Source organism: Arachis ipaensis, chromosome B8 (assembly GCF_059453495.1).
Source record: "Arachis ipaensis isolate K30076 ecotype BB chromosome B8, ASM5945349v1, whole genome shotgun sequence".
Classification (NCBI taxonomy): Eukaryota; Viridiplantae; Streptophyta; class Magnoliopsida; order Fabales; family Fabaceae; genus Arachis; species Arachis ipaensis.
The window spans coordinates 7,704,940-7,724,410 of record NC_142443.1 but is presented as its reverse complement, the minus strand read 5'-3'; the positions used below and the strand labels follow the sequence as shown (position 1 = coordinate 7,724,410).

At 36.1% G+C, this 19,471-nt stretch overlaps 1 protein-coding gene and 1 non-coding gene across 2 annotated transcripts; both read left to right on the top strand.

The window, feature by feature from the left end:
* Positions 1-13,292: 13,292 nt before the first annotated feature.
* Positions 13,293-15,368, top strand: LOC107614094 (autophagy-related protein 8C-like). The gene is made up of 5 exons (XM_088497439.1): positions 13,293-13,585; positions 13,876-13,931; positions 14,013-14,065; positions 14,855-14,973; positions 15,072-15,368. Exons 1-5 carry the CDS (start codon positions 13,549-13,551, stop codon positions 15,167-15,169), a joined length of 363 nt encoding a protein of 120 aa, XP_088353565.1. The 5' UTR covers positions 13,293-13,548; the 3' UTR covers positions 15,170-15,368.
* A 3,232-nt stretch (positions 15,369-18,600) lies between these two features.
* TRNAN-GUU (transfer RNA asparagine (anticodon GUU)) lies at positions 18,601-18,674 on the top strand. The gene has a single exon. It is a non-coding gene; the product is annotated as a tRNA-Asn (tRNA).
* Positions 18,675-19,471: the final 797 nt, after the last annotated feature.

Genomic DNA, 19,471 nt, shown 5'->3' with positions numbered 1-19,471 from the left:
TAAATACCCCTCCTCACTACCTTCACTTTCACATATCACAAACACTTCTTTCCCCCTTGGCCGAACCACTACCCCCCTCCATCTCCTCCATTTCTTCTTCTTCTACTCCTTTCTTTCCTCTTTTGCTCGAGGACAAGCAAACCTTTTAAGTTTGGTGTGAAAAAAGCTCTGCTTTTCTATTTTTCCATAACCATCAATGGCACCAAAGGCCGAAGAAACCTCTAGAAAGAGGAAAGGAAAGGCAATTGCTTCCACCTCCGAGTCATGAGAGATGGAGAGATTCATCTCAAAAGTCCATCAAGACCACTTCTATAAAGTTGTGGCCAAGAAAAAAGTGATTCCCGAAGTTCCCTTCATACTAAAAAAGGGTGAATATCCGAAAATCCGACGTGAGATTCAAAGAAGAGGTTGGAAAGCTCTCACCAACCCAATCCAACAAGTTGGAATCTTAATGTTTCAAGAGTTCTATGCTAATGCATGGATTACTAGGAACCATGATCAAAGTATGAACCCGAACCCAAAGAATTGGCTCACAATGGTTCGGGAGAATTACTTGGATTTCAGTCCGGAAAATGTGAGGTTGGCATTTAACTTGCCAATGATAAGAGGAGATCCTCATCCTTTCACTAGAAGGGTCAACTTTGATCAAAGGTTGGACCAAGTCCTTAGGGACATTTCTGTGGAAGGAGCTCAATGGAAGAGAGACTCAAGAGGCAAGCCGGTTTAACTAAGAAGGCTTGACCTTAAGCCCGTGGCTAGGGGATGGTTGGAGTTCATCCAACACTCTATCATTCCCACTAGCAATCGGTCTGAAGTTATAATAGACCGGGCTATCATGATCCATAGTATCATGAATGGAGAGGAAGTAGAAGTTCATGAGATCATACCTCTAGAACTCTACAAGGTGGCAGACAAGCCCTCTACTTTGGCAAGGTTTGCCTTCCCTCATCTCATCTATACCCTATGCAATTCAGCTAGAATTGTCATAGAGGAAGACATCCTCATTGATGAGGACAAGCCCATCACTAAGAAGAGGATGGAGCAAACAAGAGAGCCCACTCATGGACCTCAACAAGAGCATGAGGAAATTTCTCATCAAGAAATCCCTGAGATGCCTCAAGAGATGCATTTTCCTCCACAAAACTATTGGGAGCAAATCAACACCTCCTTAGGAGAATTGAGTTCCAACATGGAGCAACTAAGGATGGAGCACCAAAAGCACTCCATTATCCTCAATGAAATCAGAGAGGACCAAAGAGCCATGAGAGAGGAGCAACAAAGGCAAGGAAGAGACATAGAGGAGCTCAAGCACTCCATAAGATCTTCAAGAGGAAGAACTAGCCACCATCACTAAGGTGGACCCGTTCTTTAATTTCCTTGTTCTTATTTTTCTGTTTTTCGAAATTTATGCTTTATGTTTTGTCTATGTTTGTGTCTTTATTACATGATCACTAGTGTCTATGTCTTAAAGCTATGAATTTCCTATGAATCCTTCACCTTTCTTAAATGAAAAATTTTTTTAATTGAAAAAGAACAAGAAATGCATGATTTCGAATTCTATCTTGAAATTAGTTTAATTATTTTGATGTGGTGGCAATACTTTTTGTTTTCTGAATGAATGCTTGAACAGTGCATATTTTTGAATTTGTTGTTTATAAATGTTAAAATTGTTGGCTCTTGAAAGAATAATGAAAAAAGAGAAATGTTATTGATAATCTGAAAAATCATAAAATTGATTCTTGAAGCAAGAAAAAGCAGTGAAAAGCAAAAGCTTGCGAAAAAAATATGAAAAAAAATGGCAAAAAAAAAGGCAAGCAGAAAAAGGCAATAGCCCTTTAAACCAAAAGGCAAGGGTAAAAAAAAAGGATTCAAGGCTTTGAACATTAATGGATAGGAGGGCCCACAGGAATAAAATCCTGGCCTAAGCGGCTAAATCAAGCTATCCCTAACCATGTGCTTGTGGCGTGAAGGTGTCAAGTGAAAAGCTTGAGACTGAGCGGTTAAAGTCGTGGTCCAAAGCAAAAAAAAGTGTGCTTAAGAGCTCTGGGCACCTCTAACTGGGGACTCTAGCAAAGCTGAGTCACAATCTGAAAAGGTTCACCCAGTTATGTGTTTGTGGCATTTATGTATCCGGTGATAATACTGGAAAACAAAATGCTTAGGATCACGGCCAAGACTCATATAGTAGCTATGTTCAAGAATCAACATACTGAACTAAGAGAATCAATAACACTATCTGAATTCTGAGTTCCTATGGATGCCAATCATTCTAAACTTCAAAGGATAAAGTGAGGTGCCAAAATTGTTCAGAAGCAAAAAGGCTACAAGTCTCGTTCATCTAATCGGAACTAAGTTCATTGATAAGTTTGGAATTTATTGTATTTTCTCTTCTTTTTATCCTATTTTATTTTTAGTTGCTTGGGGACAAGCAACAATTTAAGTTTGGTGTTGTGATGAGCGGATAATTTATACCCTTTTTGGCATTATTTTTACATAGTTTTTAGTATGTTTTAGTTACTTTTTATTATATTTTTATTAGTTTTTATTCAAAAATCATATTTCTAGACTTTATTATGAGTTTGTGTATTTTTCTATAATTTTAGGTATTTTCTGGCTGAAATTGAGGGACCTGAGCAAAAATCTGATTCAGAGGCTGAAAAAGGACTACAGATGCTGTTGGATTCTGACCCTCCTGCACACGAAGTAGATTTTCTGGAGCTACATAATATATAATAGTTCATACTTTGTCCGAGATTTGATGGCCCAAACTGGCGTTCAAAGTCAGCCTAAAACTTTCTGGCGTAAAACGCCCAAACTGGCACCAGAATTGGAGTTAAACGCCCAAACTGGCACCAAAGCTGGCGTTTAACTCCAGGAACAGCCTATACATGTGTAAAGCTCAATGCTCAGCCCAAGCACACACCAAGTGGGCCCCGGAAGTGGATTTCTGCACTATCTGCACTTAGTTACTCATTTTCTGTAAACCTAAGTTACTAGTTTAGTATAAATAGCACTTTTTACTATTGTATTCATATCTTTGGAACGTTTAGTCCTTAGACATTGGAGGCTAGCCTCACGGTCATGCCTAGACCTTTTTCACTTATGTATTTTCTATGGTGGAGTTTCTACACCCCATAGATTAAGGTGTGGAGTTCTGCTGTTCTTCATGAATTAATGCAATTACTACTGTTTTCTATTCAATTCATGCCTACTTCTTCTCCAAGATATACTCTCGTACTTAATTCAGTTAAGTCATAATGAAGGGGTGACCCGTGACAATCACCCAATCTTTGTTACTCGCTTAGCCAAGATCCGTGTGCATGACAACCACAAAGCGGTCTACATGATGTTCAACGTAGTTATTGGACGACAGCTGGAGTATATTCTCTTGGATATCTAATACACGGACCGAGTCCGTGAGATTAGTATCTTCGTGGTATAGGCTAGAATTATTGGCAGCATTCTTGGGATCCGAAAAGTCTAAACCTTGTCTGTGGTATTCCGAGTAGGATCCGGGAAGGAATGACTGTGACGAGCTTCAAACCTGCGAATGTTGGGCGCAAGTGACAGTGTGCAAAAAGATCAATGGATTCTATTCCGACGCTAGCGGAAACCGACAGATGATTAGCCATGCGGTAGCTGTACTTGGTATTTTCCATCCGAGACGAGAAATTCGACAGTTGATTAGCCGTGCAGAAACCGTAGAGGACCATTTTCACTGAGAGGATCTTACAGCTTGCCATGGAAGGAAGTAACGCATGGTTGGAAGAAGGCAATAGGAAAGCAGAGGTTCAGAAGCAACAAAGCATCTCCAGACGCTTATCTGAAACTCCCACCAGTGAATTACATAAGTAACTCTATCTTATTTTATATTTTAATTATATTTTAATGATCAAAACCTCATAACGAATTGAATCCGCCTGACTGAGATTTACAAGATGACCATAGCTTGCTTCAAGCCGACAATCTCCGTGGGATTGACCCTTACTCACGTAAGGTTTATTACTTGGACGACCCAGTGCACTTGCTGGTTAGTTGTGCAGAGATGTGAAAACTGTGAATCACGATTTCCCATACCAGTTACTGAATCATTATCTCCTTAACAACCTTTTAACTACAATATTAATTCATATAAAGTTTGAGTAAACACATTATCAAGGACTAGAGATAACACAACAGTTCTTTTTTCATCTCTCAAAGTTACTTAGTCAGATCCTTTAGATCAGTTGACAACCTTTTAACTGCTTTATTAGTGGCAGCCTATTGAAAATTATAACTAATCAGCAGTCCAACTTTGCTCAACAAATTTGTTAGCATCTGAGTCGAGATTCCCTTTTATATATGATATTTTTTTGGTCTACATTTTTTGTCAGCTGATGTGTGAAGAATTTTGTTTAATGTTTTTGGACTTGAAGTTATTTATATAGGATCTATGGTTCATGAAATTATTTGCTTTGTGATTAATTTCTTCCTTCACAACTAGTTGAAGTATTTATGACCCACTACTTTCATAAACTTGATCATGGCAAATAATTAGAGTTATTTGATATATATTTAACATAAATGTGACGTGGATAACTAATTTAGTCACTAATGTATTTTTATCCAACTATAATACAACTTGTCTGTCAAAGGCAAAATAAATAAAAATACATTTTTTAAAAAGAAGAATGTGTATATGTGTGTTGGGAAGGTTAAAGGCATTTATCCACATACTATTGCAGATTGAAACTAATATGGTTATAGGGTAGAATGAACTTGCTAGTTGTGATTCGGAAGGTTAATGATTTGCATGGTTTTATAATGACAAATTTTTATTTTTACAACCCAATCACATCCTCATTCATCCTTTGTTTGTCACTCTATTACCTTTAAACTGTTGCAAGGTTTCACCTCTTTTGGTTATTTTACCTTTGAACTATTACAAATATGAATTTGTTAAAAAATATATGTATTATAATTTGATCCGGTACTTATTTCCAGTTTATTCTTATTGCATTACCATATTTTCTATTAGTTCATTTTGCACCTAAAATTAACTGAATTATTGCATTTGGAATTGACTGTTACAAGTAAACGCAATAATGATAGCCAGACAACTGATCTTGTTTTATAATCTTTTATCAATATCGCTGTTAAATATTTTATAAATTCTTGTACCGTTTGACGTTTGGAGAGAAGTCTAAATAAGAGAGCCTACCGTACCCAAAAAAAAAATCCATAGTATAAGGTTACAATAACAACTTCTGCATTAATCACTTATTTTAGTTTGAACATGACAATTCATTTGCAAGAGGAGAAAAACATAATACTTTTGGGAGCATAGCTTTTCAAATCACAACAGAAGATCATACTTGTATTTGATCTTTAATTCTTCTTTGGACATATTTATTCTTTTGAGTAAATGACCATTTGTACTCATAAAAGATATAAACGCTGACAAATGTACTTATTGAAGAAGAAAACTCATCTTGTAACCACGGAAGATGACCTCCGTGTGCCAGAAGTACCCTGATATTGGTTACACATTTGGTTCGTTAATATCCGAACTTACGTGGCAACAAAACCACTCCAAACTTACCTACATGTAACCTAATCTTTGAAAAGTCTTTTTATGATCAAGTCTCAAATCATATAGTTATTTATAGCCTTAATTTCAGAAATTATTTTTATTAAAGATAACTAAGGCAAGTTTTGATTTATTGAATTTGAGATAAGTTATAATTATTATCCAATTTTATAATTATTGGATTATTTTCTATATTTAAATCACAAAGTTGGTGGTTGTGAAATAATAAGGATTTTTATATGATTTTGGACTAAATAATTAATATTTTAGAATATTAATACTACTGTTTTGAGAAAATAAAGGATTTAATTATATTATTTCTAATTATTTGAGTTAGACATTTTATTGAAAATAATTTGTAAAAGTAATGAGCAAATATTATTTTCTATATACAATTAGTGTTGGATTTAGTTTGGGTTTCAATTACAACATTATTCCCAATTTTATTTGAAATTACCAAAGTACCCTTAACCCTAAGTTTCAAAAACATGAAACCCTAATCTTTAACCCTAATAGCCACCGAGCCTTTCCCCCCAAACACCCGGCAGTGGCAGCACACACACACAAAGTTTCCTTTTTCTCTGAAAGAACGAAAAAGAAGAAGAATGGGGGTAAGGGGAAGGGGCCGCGGAATAAGGGAGAAGGAGAGGAAGACTCGCCCCGGCGTGCTGGTCTCACCGCCGCCATCGCACCGCCGTCCTGCTCAACGCTGCCATCCCATCTTGCCACGCCGTCGTGCCACGCCTTGAGGGCTGTCACGCAAGGGAAGAGAGAAGAAAGCGTGCCGACGCGTCCTACCGTCAACCCACGTCTCGCCGTCGCGCCACCGTCCCCGTGCCGCCGTCGATCGGTCCATCCGCGAGTCGCCAAACCAGGCTGAGAGAAAGGGAGACGCGCGAAGGAGAGAACGGATCTGAGGCCGAGCTGAGGTCCAACCACCGCGTCAGAGTCCTTCCGCGTCGCCGCCGTACGCGCCGTGACCTGCAGCCGCGCCGTTGCCAGTCGTGCTTACTCTGCCGCCATGAAGCCCAGCTGCTGTTGGGAACCTTGTCGCCGCTCATGGGGTGCGCCGGTAAGCCTCTGCCGCTGGAAAACGTCACTGCTGCTGCGTCGCTGGAGTTCTGGCCGCCGGAAAGACCTCGCTGCCGCAGTGGTTGTGGTCCACTGTATGGCCACCGGAGAAAACCGCCTTGGCCACTGAAACCACCGCCGGTAAGGCTCTTTGCAGTTGGTTCTCAATCCTTCCTGTTCCTGGGTCTCATGGTCATGACGTTTTTGTGCAGTCATGGTTATCGTGATCGGAAGTCGTCGCCGCTGCCGCTTGAGGTGGCTGCCGCCGAACCAGTTCGGAGGCCGCCACTGTTCCGGTTTAGCCGTTCCTCTTTTGGTTCGGTAAGCGTTTTCGATTTTAAAGCCCTTTAATTACTGTTCTGTTATCATACGCTGAGGTTTGTGGCATTAATTGCTATACGATTGAGTTTTGGTTGTTGTATGTTGTGATTAGAGTTGTTGAGATTGTTGCGAAAGTGGCTTGGAACCGAGGTTTTGGCTGCCGGGATTTTGATTGTTGATTTCGGGTCGAGGCGGAAAGGATTCTGTGACGCGTTTGGGCTATGATTTTGCGTTTTGAGGTAGGGGCGCTTTCCAAAAACTATGTTTTAAGTATTGGAATTATTACATATGGATACTGTTGTGAGATATTGTGTATTTGGCGATTGTATCTGCCTTATGTGTTATTTGATTAACTCGAGTGATTATGGATGTTGGTTTGGTTGAATTGTTGTGCGGCTTTGTGAAATGTAATATTTTGAAGTGATTCTTTAAAGATTTGAAATCTGAGTTTAATCCGTTGAGGATTGATTTGATTTGAGTCAACTATTTGATGATGTGAAAAGTCGAATGCACTTTTGAATTCAGCCTTGTTTACTTTAATTGACTTGATCTTGGATAAATGATTTGTTACTGAACCGTTTCTTTAAAGCTTTGGAAATGAGTTAAATCGGTTGATATTGAGTTGATTTTGAAATGGTTTTCTTGAGATATGCCACTGAGGCGACTGTTGGATTTAGCTTGCTTTGAATTGATTTCTGGTTTTGAGCTGTTGAAAAGGAATGAGAAACGGTTTAGTTGGGACCCAAACTGGGTGGCAAAAGTCCAAGTTTTAGGGGAGGTGCTGCCGAAATTTCTACAAAATCCTAGTCTTGTTTGAAAAGTTATTTAAAAAGGATTGGATTTGAGAAGTTGTATTATTTGATTTATTAAGAGAATATTTATATTTTCAAGCTTAATTTATTTAGTGAACTTTATGCCTTGAGTTTGACTTATTTAGAAATGAACTATTTTTACCGTTTGAATCACTGAAGGAAAGAATGATGCTCTAATATTGATTTCAATATAAAAAGGAGCTTTTAGTAATTTCAAAGGAATCTAGACTTTTGATTGAGTAATTAAGTTTGAGGCATTTTGGAAGAGTTAGAAAAACGGGTTCCAAAAAGAAACCTGAAAGTGGTTTGATTCAAATGAACCGGTTCCTTTTCAAATGAGTTGATTTTTGGACCGGGTTGGAACTTGTGATTTTGTATGGTCGGTTTCATAATAAATTCAGTTTTATTTACTTGAACCGAGAATCCATGATTTTAAGAGTTTCAATGAATTTTAAGGAAATGATATAGGTTGACCTTCCCTAAAGACTTGGGACTCTGCCGAGAAGCTTTTGTTATAAAATCCCATTGTTAGACGGGTGGTTTTGAATACTTTGAAATAAATCCTTAACTTGCCATGGTTTTGGAAGTTTTGGAAAGAGAATGCCGAGAGTGGCTTTGTTTTAAACAAGGAACTCACTTTGAGTAAATTTGGCTTATGAGCCTGAGATGATTTGAGAAATGAGATCTTTAAAGCCAAGGCTGAAAAGAGTTGAAATTTGATTTCAAAGTGAAATGGCTTGAGAAAAGTGATTTGTGGCTTAAATGCCGGTTTTATGAATTTGATGATGTTGAATGGTTGAAGTGCTGTTTTGTTATGGACCGGAATGGCTGTGTATGATTATGAATATTGGCTGGTTCTGGATTGAACCGTGAGCCGGAATGGCTGTGTATGATATTGATTTATGGCTGATTGCCGAATGAGTTATGGGCCGTATGGCTGACTATGAATTATGAATTCAAGCCGGATAGCTGAGATGGATGTTGATCCATGGCTGGGACTGAATGAATATATGCTTGAGATACCTGGGTAGTAGCAAGGGTTGTGGTTCGTCCCACTTGCTCCAGGTCAGAGACTGTGATGCCTGGGTAGTAGCGGTAGTAGTGGTGATTCTACTCGCTCCAGGTTGAGCTTTTAAACACCCGCCTGGGTAGTAGCCGCAGTAGTGGTTATTCCACTGGCTCTGGGTTGAGCGGATAGTAGCAATGGGGTTGTAGCTCAAACCTACTTGCTCCGCGATGGGTGTTTCTGTCCATGGTTAGCTACCAGGACGTGTCGGGTTGGCTATATAATCGACAGATGATATCATCAGCCACTAGGGACAGGCATGCATCATATGCATCTATGTGACATTGTTTGGGTGTGCATATTGTACTTGGTTTGCCTATGTGATTAAGTGCTAATTGTTCTACTTGCTGTAATTGTTTATTTGTGCTTGAACTTCCTATATGTGTTTGCAATTGGGACTCCGTTGGTTTGTGGTGATTGGCTGATGGTTGGATTGTTTGGGCCTAGGGCCGTGATTGAAATGAGATGGACCGATGCTTGGTTTCATTTTTGTGTTTCTGATTTGGAATAGTATGAAAGGCTATTTTTGGTTTAGCATAGATAAACATTTTGAAAGGCTTTAGAAATATTGTTTTAAATGAACAGTTTCCTCTTTCAGAAAAGGATTTCAGATTTTCTTTTATTGTAAACCGTTATTTTTGAAAAGAGGTATAAGTCAGTTATTAATCACTGGTACGGTTTATCTTCACGTATCCTATTACAGTAATTTCCAAAAACCCTCTACTGAGAACCCTTTCGAGGATGATGTTCTCACCCCCCTACATTTTTCCCCTTTCAGGATATGAGCGCAGAAGTTACGAAGAGTTTATTTAGTTGTTGTTGAGATACTCTGTATTGTTTTAGTTATGGTTTATTGAACCCTCGCCTTTATCTTGATATATCTTGTAAGAGGGATAGGAATTGTATTGGTTAATGCTTGTAATGTTATTTATATATATATATATATATATATATATATATATATATATATATATATATATATATATATATATATATATATATATATATGTATATATATGGATGTACTCTTTATGAGTTTTTGTAAGTTGTATGGTATCTATGGATGTACTTTGTCGAACGAAAGTATTTTTGGGAGCAATTTTGCGGTTTAAAGTTTTAAATAGGCTCATATTTTAGTATTAAATAGCATAAGTGTCGTCGTAATGTCCGAGCTATCAGAGTCGCGCAGCCGGAAGTGTGAGCTTTGGTAGTTAGGGTGTTACAAAATCTGCACAGAGACATGGCCAGGGGTTAGAGGGTTTTTCTTTGTCAGTGTTTGTGTTTGAGGAAAAAAGAAAATGAAATAGTTTCAATTTCTGGGTTTGGGTAGGAGAAGAAAGGAAGAAGAAAGGCATGCTAGAGTTTCAGTTTTCGTAGAGGTATACGTTGGATTACACGTAGATAGGTTTGGAGTGGTTTTGTTTCCACGTAGGTTTGGATATTAATGGACCAAGTGCGTAACCAACGTCAGGGTACTTCTGGCACATGAAGGTCATCTTCCGTGGTTACAAGGTGAGTCTCCTTCTTCTATGGATATATTTATCAACGTTTGTATCTTTTGTGGGTACAAATGGTCATTTACTAGTGAACTTGCTAAATATATTTGTTCATACCCTGGCCCAAAGCATAAGCCAGACCCAGTCAGGTTAAAAGGCCCAATCCAGGAGATTGGCCCTTGCCATTTATCTGACTTCTACAAAGAGGTCGGAATCAACACCAATATGCAATCAGCACTCATCCAAGTGAGTAACTGCCTCCCAGAATCTCTCACCCACTTCTAGAAGAGAGATCCCAACAACCCTAAGATAAAGGGACGGTTATCCACCATCAAAAGTAGAACTACTTTAGCGGTGGATATTGGTTCCTTTCTTATAAGTACATTGACACATTCAGGTATACCTAAGTTCCAATACTCTAAAAACCTGTTTACCCCTTGCTAACTTAGGCATCGGAGTGTCTTTGCAGGTACCACCCCCCATTCTTTCAAACACGCAACTCGGACGGCGGCTCCTAGACATAAGGCAAGTCGGAGACCCCCTTCCTTCAACGCTTGGGCCTTCCATTTAAACCCAATCATCCGGTTCTAGGTAAACCCTAGAACATTGGAGCCGTTGCCGGGGACTCGGAGATCATCGCATAATAGCGGACGACTAGCATGAAGACGGACACACTGCATCTGAGTCCGAACAAGAGCATCAGGACACACTCAATAATGACCAAGCGATAATATCCCTATAAGGAGCGGAAGGACTGTGTGGAGAAGGCCCCTCGAATATCCAAGGACCAAAGAAAATCTCCTCTGAGGTTTATCGGCCCGGGAAAGAGGGGCAACCTCATTATACCGACCTCATGGGGCTGCTACATGGCCATCAAGGTCGGCTCGAACAGTTAGAACAAGAGCTGGAGCAACAGCGTGAAGCAGAGAGCAGCCTAAGGAAGGAAGTCGAGCGACGAAAAGAGCTTGAAGAAAAGCTCTCAAGGCTGGAATCCAATCTCCGAAATAGGGATTTTATAGAGATCGGGAGGACACCCTATTGGGGGAAGAAGACCCGTTCGTTGAGGAGATCATGAGGGCCAAAGTTCCTAGAAACTTCAAAAGCCCCAACATTGACCTGTACGACGGGATGACCGACCAAAAGCAACTTCAAAAGTCGGATGTACTTGGCTGACGCCTCAGACGCTACCCGCTGTAAGGCCTTTCCGACGACTCTGACAAAGGCAGCCATGAAGTGGTTCGATAGCCTACCTCCTAGGTCAGTCACCAGCTTTGACGACCTCTCGCGTAAGTTCCTCATGCGATTTTCAATCCAAAAGAACAAAGTCAAGCATACGCCTAGTCTACTTGGAGTAAAACAGGAAGTAGGAGAATCCCTGAGAGACTACATTGAAAGATTCAACAAGACGTGCTTGGAAATTCAAGATTTGCCTACTGAAGCAGTGATAATGGGTCTCGTTAATGGACTCCGAGAAGGACCCTTCTCCTAGTCCATCTCAAAGAGACACCTAACTTCCTTGAGTGATGTACAAGAACAAGCTGAGAAGTACATCAATATGGAAGAAAACGCCAAGTTACGGGAACCCAGTTGGCGGCTAGGACACCCCCACCAATCAAAAGAAAAGGAGAGGGAGCCCAAGAAAAAGGAAGAAGTCAAATCCGAGAGGCCCAGAAGATACCACTCCTACACTCCTTTACGAGTTTCCTTAGTTGACGTCTACAGGAAAATTTGTCATACTGAAAAATTTCCTCCCCCACGACCTATTAAGGACAAAAAGGGGGGGGGGGAGGTGTAATGAATACTGTGAATATCACAAACTGTATGGACACTCCACTAATGATTTCTACGACCTAAAAAATGTGATAGAAAAGCTGGCCAGGGAAGGTCGGCTAGATAGATATCTCATACAAAGGTTGGACAATCATGGGAAAAGAAAAAAAGATGTCTGATTTTGATATATTCTTACTTTACAGTAAAATACATATAAAAATTTGTTGGTAAATTTAAGTATTATTATGTTATTTATGATCACATTGAGTATATATGTCTGATTTATTGAAAAAAGTATATTACTAAAACTAATTAATAACTACTTTAAAATTAATACATTTAACACTAAATTAAAAAAAATGAACAAAAAGTCACAAAAAAAAAAAGAAAAAACGAACAATATATAACATATTATTTTATTATTAATTAAATTATTGTAATTCAAATTAATTTTAACAAAATAACTTAAATTTATAATTTCAATCTTATCACGTGCATGACACGGATTATTACACTTGTTTAAAAATTATTTGTGCTACTAATCTTGTAATATACTAATATATAATTAAATATTTACGTAAAAAGAGGTTTACTTTAGGAATATATCAAAATTAATTATAAACGCCTTTTGAGATTTAGTTAAATATCGTTGATACTAAAAAATGATTGAATTATAATAAAAAAATTATATTCTCTTTTATGAAAGCATCATTCTATTAAAAATATAAACTTAAACAATTTAAGAAATTTGTTGAATAAAATCTGTGCTGTAGAAATTTGTGATGTCATTGTTTGTTTTGTCTGAATTTTATGGGCCTTAATATTTGTGTTTTGTGATGGGCAGGTTCGATGAATATATATTTTTTTGGCAAAATAAATATATATCTTGGCAAGAAATTCGTTATTTATGTTGGGCTTTTCTTAGTTCGCCAAAATAATTGAATGTGATTTTTGGATTTCTTTCTTTGAAGTATATGGGTTTCTAATTGAAAATCTCAGTCCTGCTGCCAAAATATTAAAATAAAAAATAAAAACCTCAGTCCAAAATAATGGTGGCTAAAAGCCTAAAACCTTAGAGAGATTTGATTATAGATTTTTTATTATTTGAAATAAAGGTTTTTTTTGTTTTGTTTTTGTTCGGGTCTATTTGTTTAAATAGTTTCTTTGGTTTTCGGTATCCAACAAACGGTGTCGTTAAATTAAAGTAGCACATTCGTATTTCTCAAAACTCAAAATTCTCAAATTCGGAACCAAAAAAAAAAAAAAAAAAAAGGGTTTTTGATTGCTTTTATTTGGATATTTTTTCTTCCCCCTAAACAATCTCTAGTTTCCTCTTTTTCAGTTTCAAATTCCTCTACTTTCCCCTTCTTTCGGATCCAAATCATCGATCACTGCTCCTCATAGAAAACCCTAACTCCCGTTTTGCGCTGCAGAATTATTGCCATGGCTAAGAGTTCATTCAAGATGGAACACCCTATTGGTTCGTTTAATATCCCTCTCGCATATTCTGCCTTTATTGCTTCTTTAATTTTCCTTATCATGGATTTCATTGGATTGAATATTTTGTAATTCGGGGAAACATGTAGCATCTTTCTTTTTTGCCCCAAAATTTGGAAAAAATTAGGTCATCATGATCATCATCTGAGCTTTACTCGGTAAATTTTGGAAATTGGTTCAAAAAAATTGTTTTCTTTTAATGCATTAATTGATTACTATACAGAATATATCAACCAACTAATGTCCTCTGATTTTGCTACCATTGTGTGTCAGAAAGGAGACAGGCTGAAGCATCACGCATTAGGGAAAAGTATCCTGATAGAATTCCAGTAAGATTTGGTTTCTGTTGTTTGTATGTGTCATGATAATCCCACTTCATGATGATTAATTTGGTTAACTTTTGGGTATAGGTGATTGTTGAAAGAGCTGAGAAGAGTGATGTTCCTGAAATTGACAAAAAAAAGTTAGTTTCTTGAATTTCTTCTCACTACTTTCTGCATTAAGATTTTCTGAAATATTGTGCATTGAAGTTAAAATATTGAGACTTGCTCTTACTTGAAGTTGATCACTGTGGAAGCTGCGTTAAGTTCTTTGCTTACTAATAGCAATGAATATAGAAAACTCAATAATGTAATGAGTTGATGAAAACAGGGATCATCAGCGCGTAAGCATAATTGACATCATTATGTGCATTCTATTGTTTCATTGTTGTGAAATCCTACTGATAGATATCAACATTGCAAGATTTTGATTGATGCTTCTCTTGTAAAACTGATGATAAGAGATTGTTCAAATTGTATGTGTTGTATAAATTGGAGTTATCTCTGTATGTTCTTCATTCTGATAATTTGCATGTGCTTATTATTTCATCTTCTTCAACAGGCTTTTGACTTAGTGTCACAGCCTTCATTATATATAAATCCTAGGAGGTTGGATGACCCTCTTTTGCCTCGATGCACCTCCTTCCACAATTAAAAGAAAATGAAGTGTTTCGATAAATACTCCTTGAATTTGTAGAAAATTAGTTAGCAAAAGTGGTTGCAGAACTTGGATCTTTGGCAGTTATGTGCATATCTAAGCTCGCTGCTTTCATTTGCCTATGACAGCCTTTGAAGTTCAGATGCATTGAATTCTTGATATTCTTTTGCTCCTTGTCAATTGCACTAATCTTCTTAGAATGCCGGTTACTCTTTTCTTTCGCCTTCTTGATCATTCATAATTCGCATTGTCATTCCTTGTTGGATGGTTTTAGGTATCTGGTTCCTGCTGATCTGACTGTCGGTCAGTTCGTGTATGTGGTACGAAAGAGAATCAAACTCAGTCCTGAGAAGGCCATCTTCATTTTTGTCAAGAACGTTTTACCTCCAACAGGTAATATAAATGGATAATCATTCTATTATTAATCCTTTATAATGGTTAACCCCGAAGTCAATCTTGTGAATTGAGTTTTGGTGTCTGTGTTCTTGCAGCGGCTATGATGTCTGCAATATACGAGGAAAATAAGGATGAAGATGGATTCCTGTATATGACTTACAGCGGGGAGAACACATTTGGGGTGCTGATATGAAATATTCACTACCACCATCCTTGTGAATAGAACTGCCATTAAAAAAAAAAACAATATGAAGTAGTTCAGTAGTTGCCTTAGTTGTAAATTCTGTCATTTTAACAATTTCACGTAAAGTTTATGATCTGTTCCACGACACTCTTTATGAATGCTATGACTAGATTTAACTGGCTTTTATGCAGTTATGCTTCTACCTAAATTGCAAATATTTGAAGTACTATAATATTTTTTTTTTGGGGTAACGAATAGTTTTTGTTTTTGAAGTTTGCTAAAACTTTTAAAAATATTTCTAAATTTTAATTTGTCTCAATTTTATTTCATAAGTTTTCAATTTGTATCAATTTTATCCTTGAGCATTAACAATGTCAAATCATTAGCAGACGTTAGTGATGTGAAATAGAGTCTCTGATGTGGCAATTAGGTATTTGAGTCATTTAAAAAATGTATTTTTTTAATTATTTTTTAAATTTATATTAAAAAAAATAAATAATAAAAATTCCAATATAAATCTTAGAATTTACTTCTACTTCGTCTACTACTTCACTCTCTGGGAAAACAAGAAAGAAATTTTAACCCATGGCTTTTTAAAGTTCTACATCATCACAAAAAAGTAATAGGTGACGACAAACACTTACATGCAACTGTGGTGAGTCTCTTATGCTGAAATGGTCAAAGATAAGAAAATTTCAGCTAGAGATTTTAGGGTTGTGTATACTTTGATGTAGGTTTCAGTGCTTTTATTTTGATATGTCTTCATGGATTTTTGCAAGATTAAAGATGAGGATTTCCACCTTAAAGGCTAAATTAGCTTATGCTAAATGCAAATTGTTAGTGGCTGGCATCTTTAGTGTTGTGGGTTGGTTTATGGTGATTTTTATATTTTATTTGTGGGTGAAAGATGGAATTCATTTGAGGTTGGGTTATTGAGGCTCTGGAACTGTTGCAATTAGTAGTAGTAGTAGTATGGACACGTGTAATAAGTTTTAAAAGTGTACTCAACACAAAAACTTCTTAATGAAATTGTCCCTGAATTTTGTTTTATGTTTCAAAAATACTCTTGAAAGGACTAAAATAATTTCGGACATTCTATTGTCACCAATCATCTTAGATAATACAAACAAATATAATGAGACACAATCTCAGCAGTGTACTAATAAAAAATGCATAAAATGATCTATTACATAAGTCATTATCAAAATGATCCCTAAATAATGTAAGTCATTATCAAAATAATTCAGTTGCAACATAATAAATAATCTCAATAGTTTAATACAAAACACCAACATTTTTCATTCTCAAAAAACAAACACTAAATATAATTGGGGCGTAACTATGATCCAATGAGAGCACTTTGAGTCTGACTTTTTTGTGATGAGGGTTGACCTTATGCACTTGAAGTTGAGTTGCTCCTAAGCATCTTAGTTGGTTTTGGTGGCTAAATTTTTTTGTGCCTTTTTTATTGGGTGTTAAGATTTAGGGTTAAGGATTTAGATTGAGTTGTTCCACTACAGATTTACTTTTCTTATACTTCCTTTATTAGTGCATCTTTTCGATTGTTATATCAACATCAAATAGCCCATCATCTCCACAATAATCATCTCTACTATCACTAAGGTCAGAATTAGCCTCATAATTCGGATCATCACTGTCATTCTCTTCTTTGTTATTCTTCTCATCATTGTCTTCCTCTTCCTCTTGTACATCAATAATATTCTGGACTCCTTCAATTTTTAAATGGACATCCACCATTCTATGAATTTGGGCCTTCATCTCCATCTCCACATCCCCACCTTGGGCTTTCATTGAAATATGAGGCCCATTATTAGGTTCCACACCCTCTTTCTCGACAACCTTGTTCCCACCATCAACATCTAAATAATCAATGTCATAACAGAAATCATCAGGGACCGAAGTCTTATGCACTATATACAAATCAACCTTGCCTTTTTTTGGTAATTTATATTTATATTTGTCATTTCTATTGCTTCTTCATCACCTCTCAATATCTTCAACCCTTCTAATCCTAACTCAGTATCTTTATACCATAGTATCTCAATGTTCTCAACAATGTACCCAAGTTTTTCAACCACATCATAAGTCTCCATAACACTCCATCTATCTCTATCACACTAGTCAACTGTTGTCACCTCACCATCAACATACTCGATTTTACCTATATCACAACAAAATCTATCCCTGTGATGAACCCTAATACTAAAAATCATCCATTCCAATCATCATAAAAAAATTTTCATAACAGAATAACTAATTATTCAATAAAACAGAACATGCAAGTATGACAGTTTCACAAAAACAAAACATTGTCAACCGAAACTCTCAATCCTTCACTACAATAAAACCCTAAACAGCAATCAAGAGCAATAAAAAACTCTAAACCCTAATCATTCAAACATTGCATTTTCAAAATGAAAATGGTAGCCTACCTCATTAGAACCCCTTGATCAGAACGGCACTACCTCGACGTCTCACTGTGGCTGCCTTTTCGACAATCAGTGGATGTGGCTGCGTAAGTTTCAATGCACTCATCTCCGTCTCTCGTCTCGAAAGCGTTTTTCTGTTTGTCATCCACGTTGTCTGCTCCTCGCCTTTGATGAAGGTCTCTGCTCCTTTTAGCAAATTTTTAGCAAATTTTAGGGGCAAAAAGTATATTTTATTCTTTTCTAAAACTTTTAAAAAAAAATTAACAAATTTTAGAAACAAAAAATATACTTTATTCTCTTTTTTTCTTGACACTGGTTCCTTGTATTCAGCCATGTAGTTTCTCTAGTCTAATGCTAAAATATTAAAATAGTGGGGGCATTATTACGTAAATGGAGGTTTCATTACTTTTAATTGGGACTCATGATAGTATGATATAAAAAAATTTACTGAAAAACTTAAATTAATAGATCACATTTGAGTTTAACTGATTATCCAAAAAAAAAAGCAAAACATAACATTTTATTGCCTAAGAATTTAAGGTAAGGTAAAATATACATTGCCCTTATAAAAAATTCTAAAATTTGAGAAATTATTAAATAGTTTGAGATTGTATATACAATTCTCCATGTACCTAGGGTTTGGGGTTTAAATATTTTCACCTTTTTCTTTTTCAGTTGCACCACATTTTTATTTTGATCCTTATACTATATCTTAGTATAGGTGCTCATATTTCTCTATCATACTTTGGTTTTAATTCTTGAGAGAATAAGGTGAAAGGTTTTATGACAAAAAAGAAGGGGACTAATCCTTATTCCTTAGGTTAAAAGGATTTAATATCTATACAATAACAACATAACAGAAATTTAAACTATCAAACAATAAAAGTTAAACAAACTGTTAAATTGTAGTAGCATAACTACTTGTTACCAGAAGAAAGATATATGTATATATTTATATTTATATTTAAATTTAGATTTTACTTCTCAGCTGCTGGAATAGCTCAGTTGGTTAGAGCGTGTGGCTGTTAACCACAAGGTCGGAGGTTCAAGCCCTCCTTCTAGCGAATTATTTTTGTTTTTATTTTCCCCTAAACATATCCATGTACCACTTTGTGGCATGATATCTCAATATAAAAAGGTCAATCATTATTCACTGTTGTATGTTACATACATTATTATTGTTATTATTAGCACCTTAATTAACATATGATATTATTCACAAGCTCTAATGTTGGAAATTGGAAAAGTAATTGTTCAAGTTAAGGCATAGTTTCAAACTCACTTCTGAAGACGGTGGAATAATCATTTTCATGTTAATTATGTAATCTTTTTTTATGCGACATTATTTTATCCGTACACTTGTCTTGATTTTTCACTTGATTTATAAATCTGCATTTGTATGTACACAAAAGCAAGGTTTAAGCAATGAAAGAAGGATACATGACTCCACCTCTTAAAATTTGCATGAAAGAAATGTTATATCAGTTATCACTTCTCAAATATAACAACACTAATAAAATTAGGTGAAATTATTCTCTCAACATGTAAAGTAATGATACTTATAGATAAATATATTGTTAATTTCTTTTCAAAAATATATAATACATATATTAATATCTAATAGGCTTGGTCTTAACCCTATTAAAATAGTTATTAACAAATAAACTATTAAAATTGGGTTGAAAATTGAAATAGGTCTAAAATCTAATAAGGTAAAAATATTATATATATATATATATATATATATATATATATATTAATTAATTAAAACGATTTAATAAATAAATGGTAGTTTAGAAAATGTATATGCATGATAATTTAAAAAAAGTTTAGTTAATATGTACCTTTTAAAGTTATTAAC